Source organism: Alligator sinensis, unplaced genomic scaffold (genome assembly GCF_000455745.1).
Source record: "Alligator sinensis unplaced genomic scaffold, ASM45574v1 scaffold533_1, whole genome shotgun sequence".
Taxonomy (NCBI): Eukaryota; Metazoa; Chordata; order Crocodylia; family Alligatoridae; genus Alligator; species Alligator sinensis.
Window position 1 is genome coordinate 1,019,510 of NW_005842330.1, and position 17,722 is coordinate 1,037,231.

General features: G+C 40.5%; 1 protein-coding gene across 1 annotated transcript in view; it reads right to left on the minus strand.

Annotated features, from left to right (window-relative positions):
* LRP1B (LDL receptor related protein 1B) overlaps nucleotides 1-17,722 on the minus strand; it is a 1,375,759-nt gene that overhangs the window by 866,684 nt on the left and 491,353 nt on the right. The window contains exon 7 of the mRNA XM_006028602.1: nucleotides 16,459-16,621. Within this exon, the coding sequence (XP_006028664.1) occupies nucleotides 16,459-16,621 (163 nt within the window). The remainder of the gene's footprint in view (nucleotides 1-16,458; nucleotides 16,622-17,722) is intronic.

Genomic DNA, 17,722 nt, shown 5'->3' on the forward strand with positions numbered 1-17,722 from the left:
CTGAACAGTTTGTTTTAAACCTCAAGGGTATGAACACAGGAACATTTGGAACCATTTCAGATGGGGAGTAGCTGGTACATTCAAATTAATATGTGAGTGAGCTGAGAACAATTCAAATGCAGAAAACCCACTGCCACATTAACCCTGCAAAAATGAGTGTTGAAGTTGGAGGTGATATGCTGCATTTGAATTATTCTCAGCTCATTCATACATGACCAGAAGGATGCACCAACTTCTGCTCTTGTGTAACTTCCCCTTTTGAAAGGGCTCCAAGCTTGAGGGTGTCCTCAGTGGAATCAAAGCAGGGTGTGACTGCACCCCCCAAACCCAGCCTGGATCTGTCCTTGGTGGCAAGGGGGAACTTTCCTGTGGCCAACATGCTAGCAAGTTGGTGCATGGTGACAGAAGTGGAACATCTTTGAAGATCTAGCTGGATTCCAGCTGATGAGCTCTCAGAGCCAAAGGCCCTGCTTATATCTGGAGGGGCAAACCCACCAAAGTTTTTCACATGTTGTGTTTGTGGGATTCTCAATAAAAAGTAGATAGCCTGGCCAGCAGAATGTAGACAAGATGAGATTCTGAATAATTATAATGTCAAACAAAGTATTTTTACAATTTACAATTATTTCTGCAGGTTCACTCTGATTTCCCACATTTCAATAATTTTGCAATTTCAACACTTATTTTTGCAAAAGTTCACAGAGAAACAATTCTGGTTTTGTGTCTTAGAAACCTCTTGCATAAATTTCAAATTGCTCAAGTCAAGTATCCAGGTTGTAGCTTTATTGGTCTAGAGGCAAAAGAAATCAGAACCCATGGTAGAGATGATATCTTATTAAACCAACTACATTTTTGCAACAAAATTTCTTTAATTGCAAGCTTTCAGGTACAAGCACCCTTGTTCAGGCATAGGAGAAAAGATTGTAAAAGTATATTGCTAAAGTAGAAGTCTTTGTACTATTCATGATGCTTGTATATAATCCTTGATTAGCAGACTGGTATGCACATGCTGGGATGAAGGAAAGTAACTTGAGCTCCCTTCACGAAACATGTGCTGTTAATATTGTGCTAATTTGCCTTCTGTTCTCCGCAGATGACAATTTCAGACAGTCCATAACATTTAGCATTAGGAAAAATCCTTAACTTGGTTTACTGCATTGCTATTGCTGTGAATTTTTCTGAGCTTCTTTAAAAGTTTTATGAGCAATAAGACAGAAAAGTACATTTTTTTCAACCATAAGTTATCAAAACAATCTGCCTTTATTTCAATAAAACTGTCCATCTTGAATGTACTGCATTCAGATAACGTGACTTTGGAGTAAGTCAGCAACCTAGCAGCATGTAACTTATCAGATATATATACTCACCAAAAAAGAAATCAAGAGACTTCACATGTAATAATGTTTAAAAATATTAAGATTTTGTTCTTCCACAATGTGATTTTATTACCACTAGCTTCTTGAGGCCAACAAATAACTTTGATCCGGCCTTTAATTTGACTATCTTAATAGTTTTCTTACATATGTGTATAATAATGAATTTAATATTTTAGATCCTTTATTGCCTTACTGAGTGAGTATCTTTGGTTGTATGCTTGGCATCTATACCTGAGTTACAATTAAACTGAATACTTTGCACCTTTATAAAATTTGCATTTTTCACCTCCACACATCAATTTAAAATCTTGAGATGTCTGTGAAATAACACAAGTTCCTCTCTTGTTTTCCTAGTTTTCATCTGAATGCAAGCAATGTCATGTTAAAAAAAAAAAACAGGTTCTTTTCAAGAAAATGGGAAGAGAATGCTGCTTTTCACTGGAAGTTATTAACAGTATCATTATCAAGCATCATTCCTTACTAAGATCTGGCCCATTGTAAAAAGATCAAGTCTCACAGAACTGGGAATTTATGGAAAATGCAAAGTTGATGTGTCAAGTACTTTGCTTCTTTTTCATTAAGAGTGAACACACACACACACACACACAAACACACACACACACACACACACACAGAGTGCAATTCTTCCCCACTCTTCCTCCAACTAATCTTTGTCTCCTACCTCTCTGCCTCACTTTCTCTCCCCAAGATTTCTCAGAAGGCCACAGAACTAGAGTACCTATACAAACTTCAAGAATCATGTGAGTCTTACACAAATATCTTCTCTCCTAAATATTTATCAGACATCTAATCTAAATCAGCTTTAATAAAGGAAACAAACAAACAAAAAACACAACAGCATAACCATAGATTTGTTTTTTTTAAAGATAGCCTTATTAAAATTTTCTTTGCTTCTCAGCTTTTTGGCTTCCATATGTTTTTTATAATCAACTACTCATAAAAAAGTTGCTAAGAGGTAAATTCTAATGCAAAAAAGCAGAAAAAAACCCCACTCTTTTATCAAACATTATAAAGAAGTTAAAAAAAAGGACAAACATCTATCTTTTACAGGTCATTATACAAAAGTTTTTGAAGGTCATTATACAATATATGTTTCTTACAAGCAGACCTTTGAATTCACTGTCTGATGAGAAAAGGAACTGAGCTGTTTAATAATAGTACTTTATTAAAACACTAATGATTTTGCTGTTTAAAAATGAGCTTTAATGACTATAAAACTTCTCTTTGATCAGGAGACATATCCGCTATTTGGGGAAAAAAAAAACCCTCACTCATTTAACAACTGTGATCTCATCCAAGACCTGTGGTTGTATTAAAAGCTGAAACAAGAGAGAATAAGAATAGAGCAAAGTGACAGCACCTACTGTGCTCAAGTATTGCAGACCCTGAAAAATCACACTGTTGAATACTGAGAACTGAAAATCACTCCTTTGACCTCACCTCTTCTCCCTCCTCCTTTGCCTCTAAGCCAATTGAACCAGTCATCTATAACAAATTCTTTGACTTAATTCCTTCCTACTCTCTTCCTGAAATTCACTCAAATCTAATTTTCACCCATTCCACTGTCATGAATTACATATGAAGCCAATGTGAAGGGTTTCTTCTTTAAATTCCTTCAACATGTTATATTTTCGGCTGCTGACAATATATAGCTCTGTTCTTTTAGGTTTGCTCAGCTTTGTACATCTCTAGGCCATCAGTTAATTGTAGTGGGTATAACTACACTGCCACCGGAAATGTATTTGTAGCTCAAGTAGATAGTTGCAAGGTAACTTTAATCTACCTAGCTCAAGAAGTGAATCTGCAACAGTACAGGCTTCAGCCTCCAACTGCTTAGGGTCCTGAATGAGCTTGTGCAACATGGAGATAGCATAGTCATAGTTTCGCTGCTATTGGTACCCAAGCTCAGGAGATTAAGCTCAGTAGCTGGCTGTAATTGTACTTTTCAATTACAGCATAGACTTACTTAATTTCTCCCTTCACTGTTTATGTCCTCACGTTCCTTGCCACTTTCTCTCTCCACATCTTATTCCCTGAGACTTCTCCACTCTGATTACTTCAATTATCAAATTTGTGATGACAGCTCCCAGAGGTACTGTTTTCCCTTCTGTTCATGCTCACAGTTCCAAATGGCTCGTAAATATTTACTTTTGGAAATCCTTCTGTGAACTCTAAGTCATCAAGAATTTGGTATTACCTACATCTTCTTTGTCTTCATAAGCCATCATCATTAACCTTGCAAAGTTTCTTTTCACTTTTGTTCTCCTTTCCTTGGGGTAAGTTCCCAGATCTATTCAGATCTCTCTATTGTTAAGTACAGACAGTCAAAAAGCCCAAGGCTGAATAGATTCAATCTTTGCAGGTTACTTTAAGCTGTGTAGATTGAACAGTTAAGCAAGTAAACAGACATTCTCTTTTGATTTTAGTGATGTAGCCACATGCCTGCAGTGGGCCAGGCCAGATGCCAGGGGGTGCTAGAGCACGCCTCCCTGCTGGGCTGGAGCAGAGAGCTTGGGCCAAGGATATCCTGGAAGTGGGGTGCAAAGCATCTTGGGGGACTGTGAGTTATCTTGAATCTGGAGGGGATCTTGGACAGAATCTCAATAACCTAAATAAGTTTAGTTTGATACTACATCTATCCAGGTTTATTTCAAACCTATTTCAACCATTTTGGAAGCAGGGTGTGTGCACTGAACTTCTGTAGTGTTCCAGATTTGAACTGGTTTCTGATCACTTATACTGGTTTCCATGTAATTCTGTCTCTAGCCTATGACCCTCATCACTACAGCGTCCGTGTGCTAATATCATGACCTTTAACAAACAGCCCTAAAATTCATTCTCATGACCAACTGAACACTCATTTCATTGGGAACAAAGTTTTAATAGTTAACCTCAAATTCTTTACTTGTTTCTCCCCCTAATTTGGGACATCACTCCCTTCTACTTGTATCTTCACTCAGTGGTCACTAAATTCAGGCTTATTTTCCTTACAATGAAGGCTTTGCCTTCTGCTTTTCCATATCTTTTCACTTCCCTTCCCCTACTCGTCCCCCACCACAAGGTTCCCCTCATTTTCTTGGCTAGGCACCTTCTGAATTTACTTTTAGTTCCTATTACACTCTTGGCCACAACTTCCATACATTAGTATCACAGAACAACTATCCTCTAATTGGGCATTAGGTGAAAATGCTTTCTGCATTAAGAATCCTCCTTAAAATGTACTCATTCCCTCAAGCTCATAAAACATGACAGAGGCAGGGTTTTTTTTTATAAAACTACTGTATGCTCTATGTAGGTGTGAGTACACAGATATAGACATGGATATGTGCATACACATACACAAATAGAAACTATAAAAATGTGCCAAACAATCTGTTTTCAAAGGAAAAATTACACTTCCCAAGACATGCCATCAACTACTTAACAATTGTCCAAATGTGTTACAGTGCTTATACACATCTTTTTCTAGTATTGAATGGTAAGCATCTGTATAAGTACAGAGTCAGCTTAACTAGGGGTTACTGTTAACTAGTTCCTTCAACCTCCTCCATCTTTAGGGAAACCTCTCTTTTTTTAAACTAAATTATTTGCACCAATTTGGGAGAGGCTCAACAGCTCACACCTTCAACAGGATTATAAAGGAAGTTTCTTCCCATACCTGCTTACCTACACAATTAGTATTGAGCTGATACCTCTTTTTTTCCCACTCCTATTTAAATTAACTGCACTCTATAAATGTACAGAGCTACACGGTTCTTGATCTTGATCACATTTTGAGCAGTAAGTGCTGCAGGCCAATTGTGTTCAATAATAATAATAATAATAATATCTAGCTTTTATGTAATGCTGTTCATCAGTGTATCACAAATGATATACAAAAGCTATCCATATAATTTTTCCTATTTTATGGATGAGAAAACCAAGACACAGAGACAAGAAGCGACTTGCTAAGGATCACCTAGCAGGCCAATAGCAGAACTGGGATCAAACCAAAATCTTAAGTCCCAGTCAGGGCTCTATCTACTTGATCATGCTTTTGTAAGTTTTCAGTTCATTAGATCTCAAAATAATTACTAATGTGATCGCAAGAATATGGATAATAATGTTGCATTAAGGATACCATGACTAGGAAGAGAATCATGCAAGCAGAACACTTATTAATTTCTTCTGAAGAGTTAAATGTTGACACCATCCTCAGATCTACATCTATTTGCAAGATGGAGGATGATGAAAAACAGCTATGAATTACAACTTGTGGGTTTTGGCACTGAAGGAAGGTGTCTCTTCAGCTCCATTTTTCAAGTCTGTGAACTTGTGGCAGGATCAGCTAAATACCTCATTCTGATGGAGCTGGAGAGGTAATATATTATTGTAAAAGACTTCTTTCTCCTCCCATCTCCCCCTTACCTTTTCTGATGGTATATTTTTGACTAGGACTATTCTCATTTTATTTCTTCAATATATCCATCACTGACAAATCTGTATGCTTTCAACGGTACTAATGTATTGGACCCACTAATTATCTCCTTTGGTAACTGCCTCACAACATTCAGCCCAGATTTTATATTGCACAGCGTATAGTGTACACTCCTTGACTAGAAAGTAATTTAAATTGAAGATAAAGAACAGTGCTGTATAAAACCAATTGTTTAAATAAAGTCTGTCTCCCCACTTCCTCCCTTCTTGTGCCAAACTTCTTTTCAATCTGCCTTTTAAGAACAGATAGAAATAGGCTATTAAAGGAATACCTTTTAGTCTGGTGAACCTACTGACAACCTGCCCAAAAACTTGTAAAATTTGCAAAGATAAGAACTCGATGGCTTGCAGTAGTAGAGTATAAAGCCTTTCACTTCTAGACTTAAAGCCCAAGGCTAGCATAACTCAGCAGCGAATGTACTCTCTGGCTCTTTGAGTACTCAGTGTGAAATGAATGTGGTGCCCCAACTACAATTCCAAACTATACATAAGTATCATTAAATACGCACTGGCCGGAAACCTCACCTATGCGTAAGACAACTGAATGGACTCAAGCACCCTCATGTTCACAGAAGTGGTCTATTCCAAGAGGGGAGGAAGCATGCAAACCTGAGGAGCCTGGTAAAGTTCCTGCTTGTGGTATACTACTCACATAGATAAATAGAGGATTTCTAGAATATTATACAACAAAGTGTGCAATGCCACAAATATAAACAAGAAAAGAACAGACAATAGGGCTAGAGACAGAAATAACACATAACACAGTGTAAGTGATTGGAAACTGGTCCAAACCTGTAACAGAGAAGAAGTTAAGTGCATACAGATCTGTCTCAAAATGTCAGTAAGGACAGGAAAGCTCCACAGAGGAAAGGATCAAGCCCAGCCACCTGGCACAAGCCCCTTAAACCACATGGCACATCCTGCCAGCTGCTGTTGGTGCTGGGCTCAGGGATGGACTGAGACTGGGGAGGGTCATTTCCCCCCCCTGCAGGCCAGGGAGAGAGACTCGCAGGGGACAGGGCTGTGCTACCACAGCCTAGAACCAGCAGCAGCCTGAAAGATGCTCCAGGCAGTCCAGGGGGCTTGTGCCAGGTGGCAGGGGCCAATCCTTCCTTCTGTGGAGCTGGTCCAGCTGGGCGGAGACAAGGAAACCCCCTTACAGTGCAGGGCCTCCCACCAGCTGGACAGACCCCAGCTCAAGGAGGCTGGGACCAGGGCAGGGCCTCTGTTTCCCCACTCCTCTATATGGGGGAGGACAGCAAGGGGTTGGGGGTGTGTACTAGGCAGCAAATGAGGGATGACCCCTGCTCAGCTGTGCTTGGGTGCCCTCGGTTATGTCTGGCACGCTAGGAAGCATGTAAGAGTGCCCGGCCTTCTGGCCTCCATCAGCTCAGGCGTCTGCCTGTTTTTCTCAACCAAAGAGTAAACTTGAGTTCCATTCGTTAACTCAGGGAGAGAAACCTGCAAAGATGTCCTCGATTTTCCCTTGGGCTTTTTGACTGTCTGTGCTTAGCTTAGGGCTCTAACCCTTCACCAGCTGAGCCTATGGCAGTTTTGTTATAGACTTCAATCACGTTTCAACCAAACCCTATGCTTTCCCTTCCAGGATATTGTTAGGTACAGTGCCAAAAAACTTAATTTATTCATCAGTTCAACTGTGCCTGGAACATGAGTTATGGAAAGCAGGAAATAAGACATTCTCCAATATTAATTCCACATATGGAGTGCACATAATACCTTATTGGAATAGTCTAGGCACAATATTTAAAAATACAAGTTACATGAAAACATAAAATGATTATAACTACAAGGTATATAAATATGGACTACTTTAAACAGATATCACAAACACACTTTTATGAACTACTATCTTTGGTGCTCAGCTAACAAAACAAACTTCAGCTATCTGCTCTTTTTTTTTGTTTTTAATAATATGGGCCACATGTAGATGAAATGAGGAGCATGTGTGCACAACACTTTTAAAGTAGGCTAAATGATTTTGCACTGCTTTAATGGTGTCACAGTTTACATGCCTTGGCAGCATATTGCACATTAATTCCAGGTGGTGTAGGAAATTCGGTGGCGTAATGCACCTTAAATGACTTTATAGATTCATAGACGTAAGAGTCAGAAGGGACCTCAGTAAGTCATTGAGTCTGACCCCAGCTAGGTGCTTGTCCAGTCTCATCTTGAAGGCCTTCAATGTAAGGGAGAGCACCACCTCCTTTGGCAGCCCATTGCAGATTCTGGCTACCCTAACTGCGAAGAAGTTCTTTCTAATGTCCAACCTAAATCTGCTCTCCATCAATTTGTGGCCATTGCTCCTAGTTACACCAGGGGGTGCCTTAGTAAATAGAGCATCTCCAATTCCCTGCTGCCCTCCCCTGATGAATGTATAGGCAGCCACAAAATCACCTTTCAGCCTTCTCTTGTGAAGGCTGAAGAGATCTAGATCCCTCAGTCCCTCCTCATAGGGCCTTGTCTGCAGGCCTCTGATCATATGAGTGGCCTCCTCTGACCCTCTCAAGATTCTCCGTATCCCTCTTGAAGTGCGGTGCCCAAAACTGGATGCACTACTCCAACTGCAGCCTGACCAGTACCGCATAGAGGGGAAGCATCACCTCCCTGGACCTGTTTGTTATGCATCTGCTGATGTATGATAAAGTGTGGTTAGCCTTGTTGATCACTTCATCACGTTGACGACTCATATTCATCTTGGAGTCAACTATGACTCCAAGATCCCTTTCTGCTGGTGTGCTGCTGAGAAGGTCATCCCCAGCCTGTAAGTGTGTTGGTGGTTCTTTTTGCCCAGGGTGCAGCACTTCGCACCTGTCTTTGTTGAACTGCATCCTCTTTCATTCTGCCCATTTTTCCAACCTGTTCAGCTCTGCCTACCCTCTGGTGTGTTAACTTTGCCCCATAATTTGGTATCATCTGCAAACTTGGACAGAGTGCTCCCCACACCCTTGTCCAAGTCACTGCTGAAGACACCGAATAGCACCAGTCCAAGGACCGAGCCTTGTGGGACTCCACTGCCCACATCTTTCCAAGTCAATACCGACCCGTCCACTACCACTCTCTGGGTACATTCCCTAAGCCAATTTGCCACCCTCCTGACCATGTAATCATCTACATTACAGCCTGTCAATTTATTTATGAGAACAGAATGCGATACTGTATTGGAGACTTTCTTAAAGTCTAGGTAGTTGACATCTACTTCAACTCCTGTGTCTAAGCATTTTGTGACCTGGTCACAAAAGAAGCAAGGTTAGTCAGACAGGATCCACCTGCAATGAACATGTGCTGATATCCTTTCAGCGTCATTTCCCCTGCTGGGCTTCCACAAATGTGATCCTTAACATTTTTTTTCCAGAGTTTTCCCAAGGACAGAGGTGAGGCTACCTGGCCTATAGTTTCCCCATTCCTCCCCCCTCCCCTTCTTGAAAATAGGGACCACATTGGCCCTTTTCCAGTCCTCTGGGACCTGACGGAGCACCATGAGAGCTCGAACTGCCATACCAGCAGCTCCACTATGACACTGACCAATTCCTTCAGCACCCTTGGATGAAGTTCATCTGGGCCCACTGATTTGAACACATCCATCCCCTACAAGTGCCCCTTCACTTGGAGCACAGCAAACTAAAACTCCTCTAAGGAGTTTTAGTTTGCTGCCCCTACAGCCGCGGAGTGAAGCACAAGGCTCTGTGTGGCTCAGGGGCTTTACAGGAATCCCTGCAGGAAGCCTTGCAGCAGCCTGGGAAGGCAGGCTCCACCCACGAAAAGTAGCAAGCCTGATTGATCTTTTTTTTTTTTTTTTTAACCTTCTGGAGCTGCCTTCCTGCCTGAGCTGTGCAGGTACCCAATGCTTCCCTTCATGGCTGCGGTGCCCCCCGGGACCACTCGAGCCAGGTGCCTGTGGGTGGGTGCTGCCTGTGGGGGGAAGGGGCATTGCTGCCATGGAGGGAAGCACCAGCTCCCCCCTGCAGCCCAGGGACTGTTCCACCTGCCAGCAGCTTTCCCTCCCCTCCCTGCCACCAGAGAGGTAGCTAAGTTAGCGGTGTGTGTGCACAACACAGCGGCTGAAAGGGCCCTAAATTGAAGCAGTGTTTTAAAGAAAACATTGCTTCAATTTAGGGCCCCCGTTTCATCTACACATGCCCCTGTGTAGGTCATAAATTAAAAAAATATTGATATAGAAATACCATAGTGACACTGGTGTAATAAAAATCTACATTTATAATGTTAATATGATATATAGAGGAGAAGATAAAGAAAAAAAATGGAGAATAATTTTATATAATTCTATTTGTCTGCTGTACTTGTATACATAAGGCCTAATCACAGAATGTTAGGATAAGTAATCTAAATATATTTGAGTAAGGAATTAACATGCTTATTCAATTATCTAAAATGAGATTCATGTTATAGTGTACGAGTAACATTAATGTTATATTCTAATGCTTGCAGAAGGTAAAAGTTTTTGTTTGTATTTCTTTTTTTTTTTATGTATCCATCATGAAATAAAGTCAGCACTGCCTGTAAGAAATATCAAATTGCTAAAGCTCACCCTTGGTCAGCTTTAATCTTTCTAGGCTAGAACTTGCATATGCTGGAACAGTGGAACAGTGCTAGACCCCAGTGGAACTGTGCTAGTTGCATCTTTGCTGTACTACTGCTACTACACACACACATGCGCGCGCACACATGCCATTATAACCAAGTCGTCTTCATTTCCTGGAGGCTGTTAAACACTAAAAACTATTTTCAGTTAAGCCACATGCAATCAATAGGGATACAACTTTCTTTCCCACCCACCCCCATATATTATTGTTTATATGCTGTGGACGTCTATAACAAAGAAAGGCACAGGACAAAGAAAACCATGTTGTCTGGTCTTTTAGTTACTAAAAGGACTTTCAGAAACAAAACCGAGAGCATCAGCAGCACAGCCACATAAGAATGATCACAGACCCATTCCTCTTGCAGGGAGGAATTAGAGATGTTGACAGTAGAGCAAGGATTTGCTAATATGAAACCATCAAAACTGGTTAATACAAAGGAGGTGACAGTGGCACACACATTAGTGTTGACTGAGAGCAGCCCTAGTTTAAAGAGGCTTGTAAAAATTACCTAGTTTCACCAAAAAGTTCTTTTCATGATGTAATTTGGCAATGAAACTTGTTGATCGTGTCACAGTCTATTAGAGTTTTATGTACTGAACAGGTGTTGTAGTAACCCATTTCCCCACAATCTTGGCTGGATTTTGGAAAAGTATGAAAGGAAGACACGGGGCATAGAGAAAGACTCCATACTACATGTACAGAGCACTGTGACTGTTTCACTCCTGAGCTCACTGCAAAATACCACCAAGCCATCCAATCCCTTAAGTATAGAAGACCAAAGGGTATTTATTCAGTTACTCCCATCTTCAGTAACTATGGCAAGTCACTGGGAACAAATACAAACAAAATTAAACCGCATCTAGCCTACCTTCCCTCAGGGGGGGGCCTAGCAGACAGCAGTCTATAATCAGGAGCTAGCCCTAGACAAACCTTTCCCACAAAGCAAAAGTTGCAAAGCTACTACCCCTCCTAGCCTAATAGATCTGGCCTTTCTCCTTTTAAAGTCTCCCTCCAATTGCATGTGTAGCAGGGCAGGGCTGATTAAATACCGAACAGCTTTTTAACCCTCCCCGGGTATAAATGCGATGTGTATGGCTCATCAGCGGCACCTTTACAAGAAAACCTATTCCCTCCTAATATTGATATTACAGCACATGGAAGTTGTAGCTAAGGACAGCATTTTGTTTGTATTTAGGACACAGAGCTAGTAATTATTTAGAGCCCAAGGGGGGTTATTACAAATACAAAAGTACTTCATTACAAACTACATCAATATACATTTGAATTTGACCCTTTAATTTAATTAGCAGAATCTGTTCTTTTCTATTTTCATAGCAATAAATCTTATAAATAATGCTACAAAGCTGTGGCATTTGGAATATTAGTTTCATAGTTGGTAGGATCAGAAGGGACCTGAACAGATCATCAAGTCCGACCCCCTGCCATGGCAGGAAAGAGTACTGGGGTCAAATGAACCTGGCCAGGTGTTTATCCAACCTCCTTTTAAAGACCCCCAGGGTAGGAGCCAGCACCACTTCGCTTGGAAGTTGGTTCCAGATCCTAACCGCCCTGACAGTGAAGTAGTGCCTCCTGATGTTTAGCCTGAATCTACCATCTGACAGCTTGTGATCATTATTTCTTGCCACTCCTGGAACTGCTTGGGGGAAGAGGGACTCCCCCAATGCCTGCTGGCCCCCCCTGACTAGTTTGTAAATGGCAACTAGATCCCCGCTCAGCCTTCTCTTGTGGAGGCTGAACAGGTTCAGGTCCTGTAGCCTCTCCTTCTAGGGCCTGCCCTGCTGCCCCCTGATCATGCGAATGGCCCTCCTCTGGACCCTCTCCATGTTGTCCACATCCCTCCTGAAATGCAGCGCCCAGAACTGGATGCAGTACTCCAACTGTGGCCTAACCAGTGTCACATAGAGCAGGAGGATCACCTCCTTGGACCTGCTTGAGATGCATCTGTGGATGCATGGCAAGGTACAGTTGGCCTTCCTGAACGCATCCCCACACTGTCAGCCCATGTTCATATTGGCCTCAATAATTACTCCAAGATACTTCTCTGCCTCTGCACTGATGAGAAGGAAGTTCCCCAGCCTGTAGGTATGCTGCTGGTTCTTCCTCCCCAGGTGCAGTACCCTGTACTTGTCAGTGTTGAAACCCATCCTGTTCTCATCCGCCCACCCCTGTAACCTGTCTAGGTTCAATTGCAGCCTATTCCTCCCTTCTAGCATGCCCACTTCTCCCCACATCTTAGTGTCATCTGCAAATTTGAACAGGGTGCATTTTACCCCTTTGTCCACATCACTGATGAAGATGTTGAACAGTACAGGCCCGAGGACCGAGCCCTGGGGGACCCCACTGCCCACATCCCTCCAGGTCAAATAAGACCCATCCACCACCAGTCTCTGGGTGCAGCCCTCTGGCCAGTTAGTGACCCATCTGACTGTGTAGGTATCGACACCACAATCTCCTAGTTTTTTAATGAGAATGGGGTGAGAGACCATGTTGAAGGCCTTTCCTGGAGTCCAGAAAGACTATATCCACCACGACACCTGTACCCAGGGATTTGGTGACCTGGTCATAGAAGGCCAACAGGTTGGTCTGACAGGACCTGCCTCCAGTGACCTGCCTCTAGTTATGTATGAAAAGGTTGCACTGTTACACACAAAATCTGTGTTTAAAATGATATTTAATACTATCCTCCTTTGTTTAGGAAAAAATAATAGAACTTAAGACTATTTAAATCTTCCAATGGACTTCCCATGCTATAGGCTCCCATTCAAGAGACCCCAGGTCAATAGTATTACTTTGTAGAGAATGGGTTGTTCTAGAGGCTACTCCAAAAATTCTGGCTTTTACATCACTCCTCTGAGATCTGGAAGCTGCCTTCTTTTCCTTCCATGGGAGAAGAACCCCTGATCCCACCAACCATGCAACAACTTTGCTTCCCTACTAAATTCCCTTCCCCTGCCATTATTTATGAGGAGTATACAAGCTACTTACAGGACCACAGCTAGAACATTGCATTGACTTTTGGGCTAACGATAAGATAGATGTCTATGTTTATCTGAAAGGTAAAAATAAAAATGGAGAGAGAGAAAGAGAGATGGGACAGAATCATCTAAAAGAATAATGAGATGGCACAGGGCAAATGAAAAGTCAGTAAATTGTTCTGACAAACAGTACACTCTTATTCTTTAAAATATTATTTCTAAGTAGTTTGGGTTCAGGCGTATTATGTAAGAAACCTCTTTGAATTGGCAGAAGGAATGGATAAGGTGACTCAGTAAATATTTATTTTCTATTTCTAATACCTATAATTGAGGGAATAAAAACAAAGAGCAAGATTATCTTTGAATGCCTTGAACATTCATAAAAACAAAAAAACCCTCCAGAATCTAGTCTGATAAATGATATATGACAGATTTAAATGTAAGCAGATATCCAACTTACAGAAATCCTGAAGGGACTTGAGTGCAAACAGTGTGAGACTTTCTACTCCCTGCTTCTTTAACAAAATAAAGGTCTTTGATATGATGACAGTGAAAAAGTGGAATGCATAAAAGAAAGAAATATGTTGGCAATCATTTGGGAAATTTGTTAACATGTATTATATTCCAGGGTGCCAGTTTTGTTCCAAATGGTCTTTGTGTTCTGTACTTTAAGGAAAATACTTATATTTGATACTTGAATCTTTGACAGACAAGATTATTTAATGACTACTTTGGAATTCAACGAGCAAATCTAGTATAAAACATGTAAGCAAATATAGCTGAAAAAGGGTGGTGTTAGCAAATTTGAAAACCTCCCATTCTTTCTTACCAAAATTACCAAACAAATCAGTTTAAATACAACTTCTTTTACTAATGTTTCTTGAAACATCACTGCAGTCGGATTGAGTCAAGTTTACCATCTGTTGGAAATTGAAATACAGCTATATTCAAGAATTATATTATGCAGCTTCCTTTGTAAAGTTTACATGCAAGCTGTTCTTGTCAAAATTAGACCCATTGTGATGATGCATCTTAATATTCAATCAGGCTTTAAATAAAGAGTGACAAAAGTCCACATATGGATGACAAGCTGTTTCTTCAGTAAATATTTTCCTATTTATTGAGCAGAGGCTTATGGCAATTTAGGATGCATTACACCAGACAGTACAGACTTAACTATCTACAGACCAATAAAACAAGGATAAAACAGCCATTTCAAAGTTCTCATCAAAATCAGGGCACGTCTACTTCATTGGTTTAGCCAGTAGTGGTTTTAAGGTAAAAGATTTCTAGTGCCCAACAATTTAACTGAGGTTTTCCCTCCAAAAGAATACTGAATCTATCTATGCAAGAAGCATGGAAATACAGACTGTTTTATCTTTTTAACTGACTCACACAAGTAGCACTTGAAGTGTCTGGAGGCTTGGTTCTGCTACTAAACATATTAGTACTGGTCCTAAAGACCCTACAATCCAGGGCATAAAATACAAGATAATGTGAAGGGTTTTTTTTTCCCTTTTTAATCTGATCAGAGTTAAGGTTTACGGAAGAAAACTTGAAAGAGGTTAAAAACAAAATATCTTCCCCCTTCCTCATGAATTCTGAAAAATCACTAAATGTATACTATTCTATAAAATCATTTGTGAAGGACCTGGTCACACATTGCACTTATGATATGTTCACTGTGCTTAAAACACAAGCATCCATGCATTCAAGCAGGAAAAGACATGCTAAATGCTATCATACATTGTGTCCCCATGAGTGGGAAAGTGCATTTCCCCAGGGACAAACAGCAGCAGCACAACACGTGCCACTGCTACTTGTCCCCAAGGAACCCCCATGTACCCGCGCTCTGGCACAGAGCACATTGCCCTGGGTTGGATAGGGGAGGCTGTTGCCAACACCTGGGCTGGGGTCCTGGGGGCCTCTGGGGGATGCGGCCATGGCACTTCTGCAGCAGAGAGCCTGGCTAGGAGCTGGAGTGTGGCTCTAGCTGGCCAGGCTCTGGTTTTGGATGGTGCACACTGCCACCACTTATCACACCACTTTTAATTTTTTATTTTTTAACCGTGGGGTCAAAACCCCCCACCTGCCCTGCAAATTAAAAGTGTGGGGAATGCCTGCATGTGTGCTACATGCGGTGTGCAGCTCTAGCGCTATATACCACATGTGCGTGCTTGTCTGGATGTGCCTGTATAGTACCAAAGTTAGGACCTTTCAGGCAAGAAATATCTCCAGACAGCAGACTACACATTGCCCAACACTATCATGGGAATTCTCCATGGAGATGATACCAGTGGGTCTTCACCCACTCCAGCATGGTCTGAGGCTGACAAACAGTGGTTTCTCGGTAGCCCTGGAATCGCACTAGAACCAGTCCAAGACTGGTGCAGTGCAAGGGCCGGGATGGACAAACAACTGATTGCCAGTACCAGCTCCCTGCACTGGAGTCTTGATCCAGCTCAATGGTGATGAAAGGGCTGGGACCCACAACGAGCGGTTTGTTAGCCACTGGCTCCAGCCCATATCATAAGGGTTACCAAACAATTGTTCAGAAAACTTTCACTCAGCATAATGCTTACCATGATTAAAAAACCCCACAACAAACCATGTTCTAAGTGTAAAACAACAAGGCCCTAAGTTACTTGTTACAACTGATACAAGCTCATGCTGTGTACATTTTCACTGTGATAATATTGTTTAACTTTTTTGAGGCACCAAAATTAATATCCTAATAAATAACTGCAAATGTGGTTTCTCTAGACACGAATGAAACAAATGTAGTATTTATACTGAACATAGCATCACTTGACTTTTACAGGGATAAATTAAAGATGTTTGATGAATTAATAATTTCACCTTTCATTAAATGCCAAAGGAATGATTTAAAAAAAATGAAGGATTGAAATATTGAAACATTATTTCAATTTTTTGGCATTCATGTATGCATTGTAATAATAATCTTACCCTGATGCTGGGTCAACAGCTATTGCTTTAGGATTATGAAGATCAAGATCAATTAAGGTAATGCACACGGTTCCATTGTGATTACACACAAAGATCCTGTCACTGATGTGATCCACAAAATAAAAATTTCCAGTGAGCCAGTCGATTGCTATTTGTTGTACATCTGCCAAAAAAAAAAAAAAAAAAGATTATTGAATCAAATGTGCAAATGCAATATGAATAACTGAATTGTTGGCTACTCTGCCAAAACAGATGCTGTATAAATTTTAAAAAGCTCAAAATGTTGTTATGATTGGAGTGTATACAAGGACATTCATTCATTCCTATGGTATATAATAAGCAATTCAATTCTCTACTCAAATATTGACAAATGACTTGGCATTTCTCTGAAAGCGTTGTTCCTTTTTAAGAGGGGAAGTTCCAGGTACAAATGCAAAGATTGAGACTTTCAAATATATGAATTTATTGAATGTGGGTCAGACATTCTATTTCAAATGTCTTCATTTTAAATTGAAGCAGTACCAAAGTTTTTAACGTCATGCCCAATTTTTAATGTTATGTCTTTGCATGATAGTGCCTGTTTGAATTACAGCAAAAACCTGGGTGTGGATGGTTGTGTGTTAACAGGATAACAGATTCCATTGACCAGCTAGATTCAGGAAAGCATTTTAATTCTGTATAGCCCAAATTTAGACATAAGGAAATTGTAATATAAATAACCATTAATTGTTCTAGTAAATATATTTAAAACTTGAGTAAACAAAAAAAGATAACTACTTTATTGGTAGCTTAAACACCTGTGAGTTAGTTTCAAAAGATGAAAAGTATAAAGCTATCGTTCAACTACATGATTGTATATGTTAGCAACATTACTTTTCTATGATCTGAAAAGTCTGAGCTGCCATCTTTCTGGAGTTGCTACCAATATGAGCTGCATCAGGAGACCTACTCATACTGTACGCATCACTACCCAGGGCACAGAACCTAAGAATTTTTATACTCAGGAAGTTGAAGAGAACATAGTTGCTTTACTTTATGTTAAAAAACTCCATGAATTACAATTTACAATTATAATTACAAGTAGTGACTGCATACAATTTCTTTTTATAGAATCTTTGAAAGATTTGTTGGGTTTCATTGCTATTGACCAACCTGCAGAAAATGCAACATTAAATCTACTTATAAGATACTTAAAATAAATTAATCACAAGAACATCACTTTATTTTGTGTTTATTTTACATTTTAAATATTAAAATATTTTGT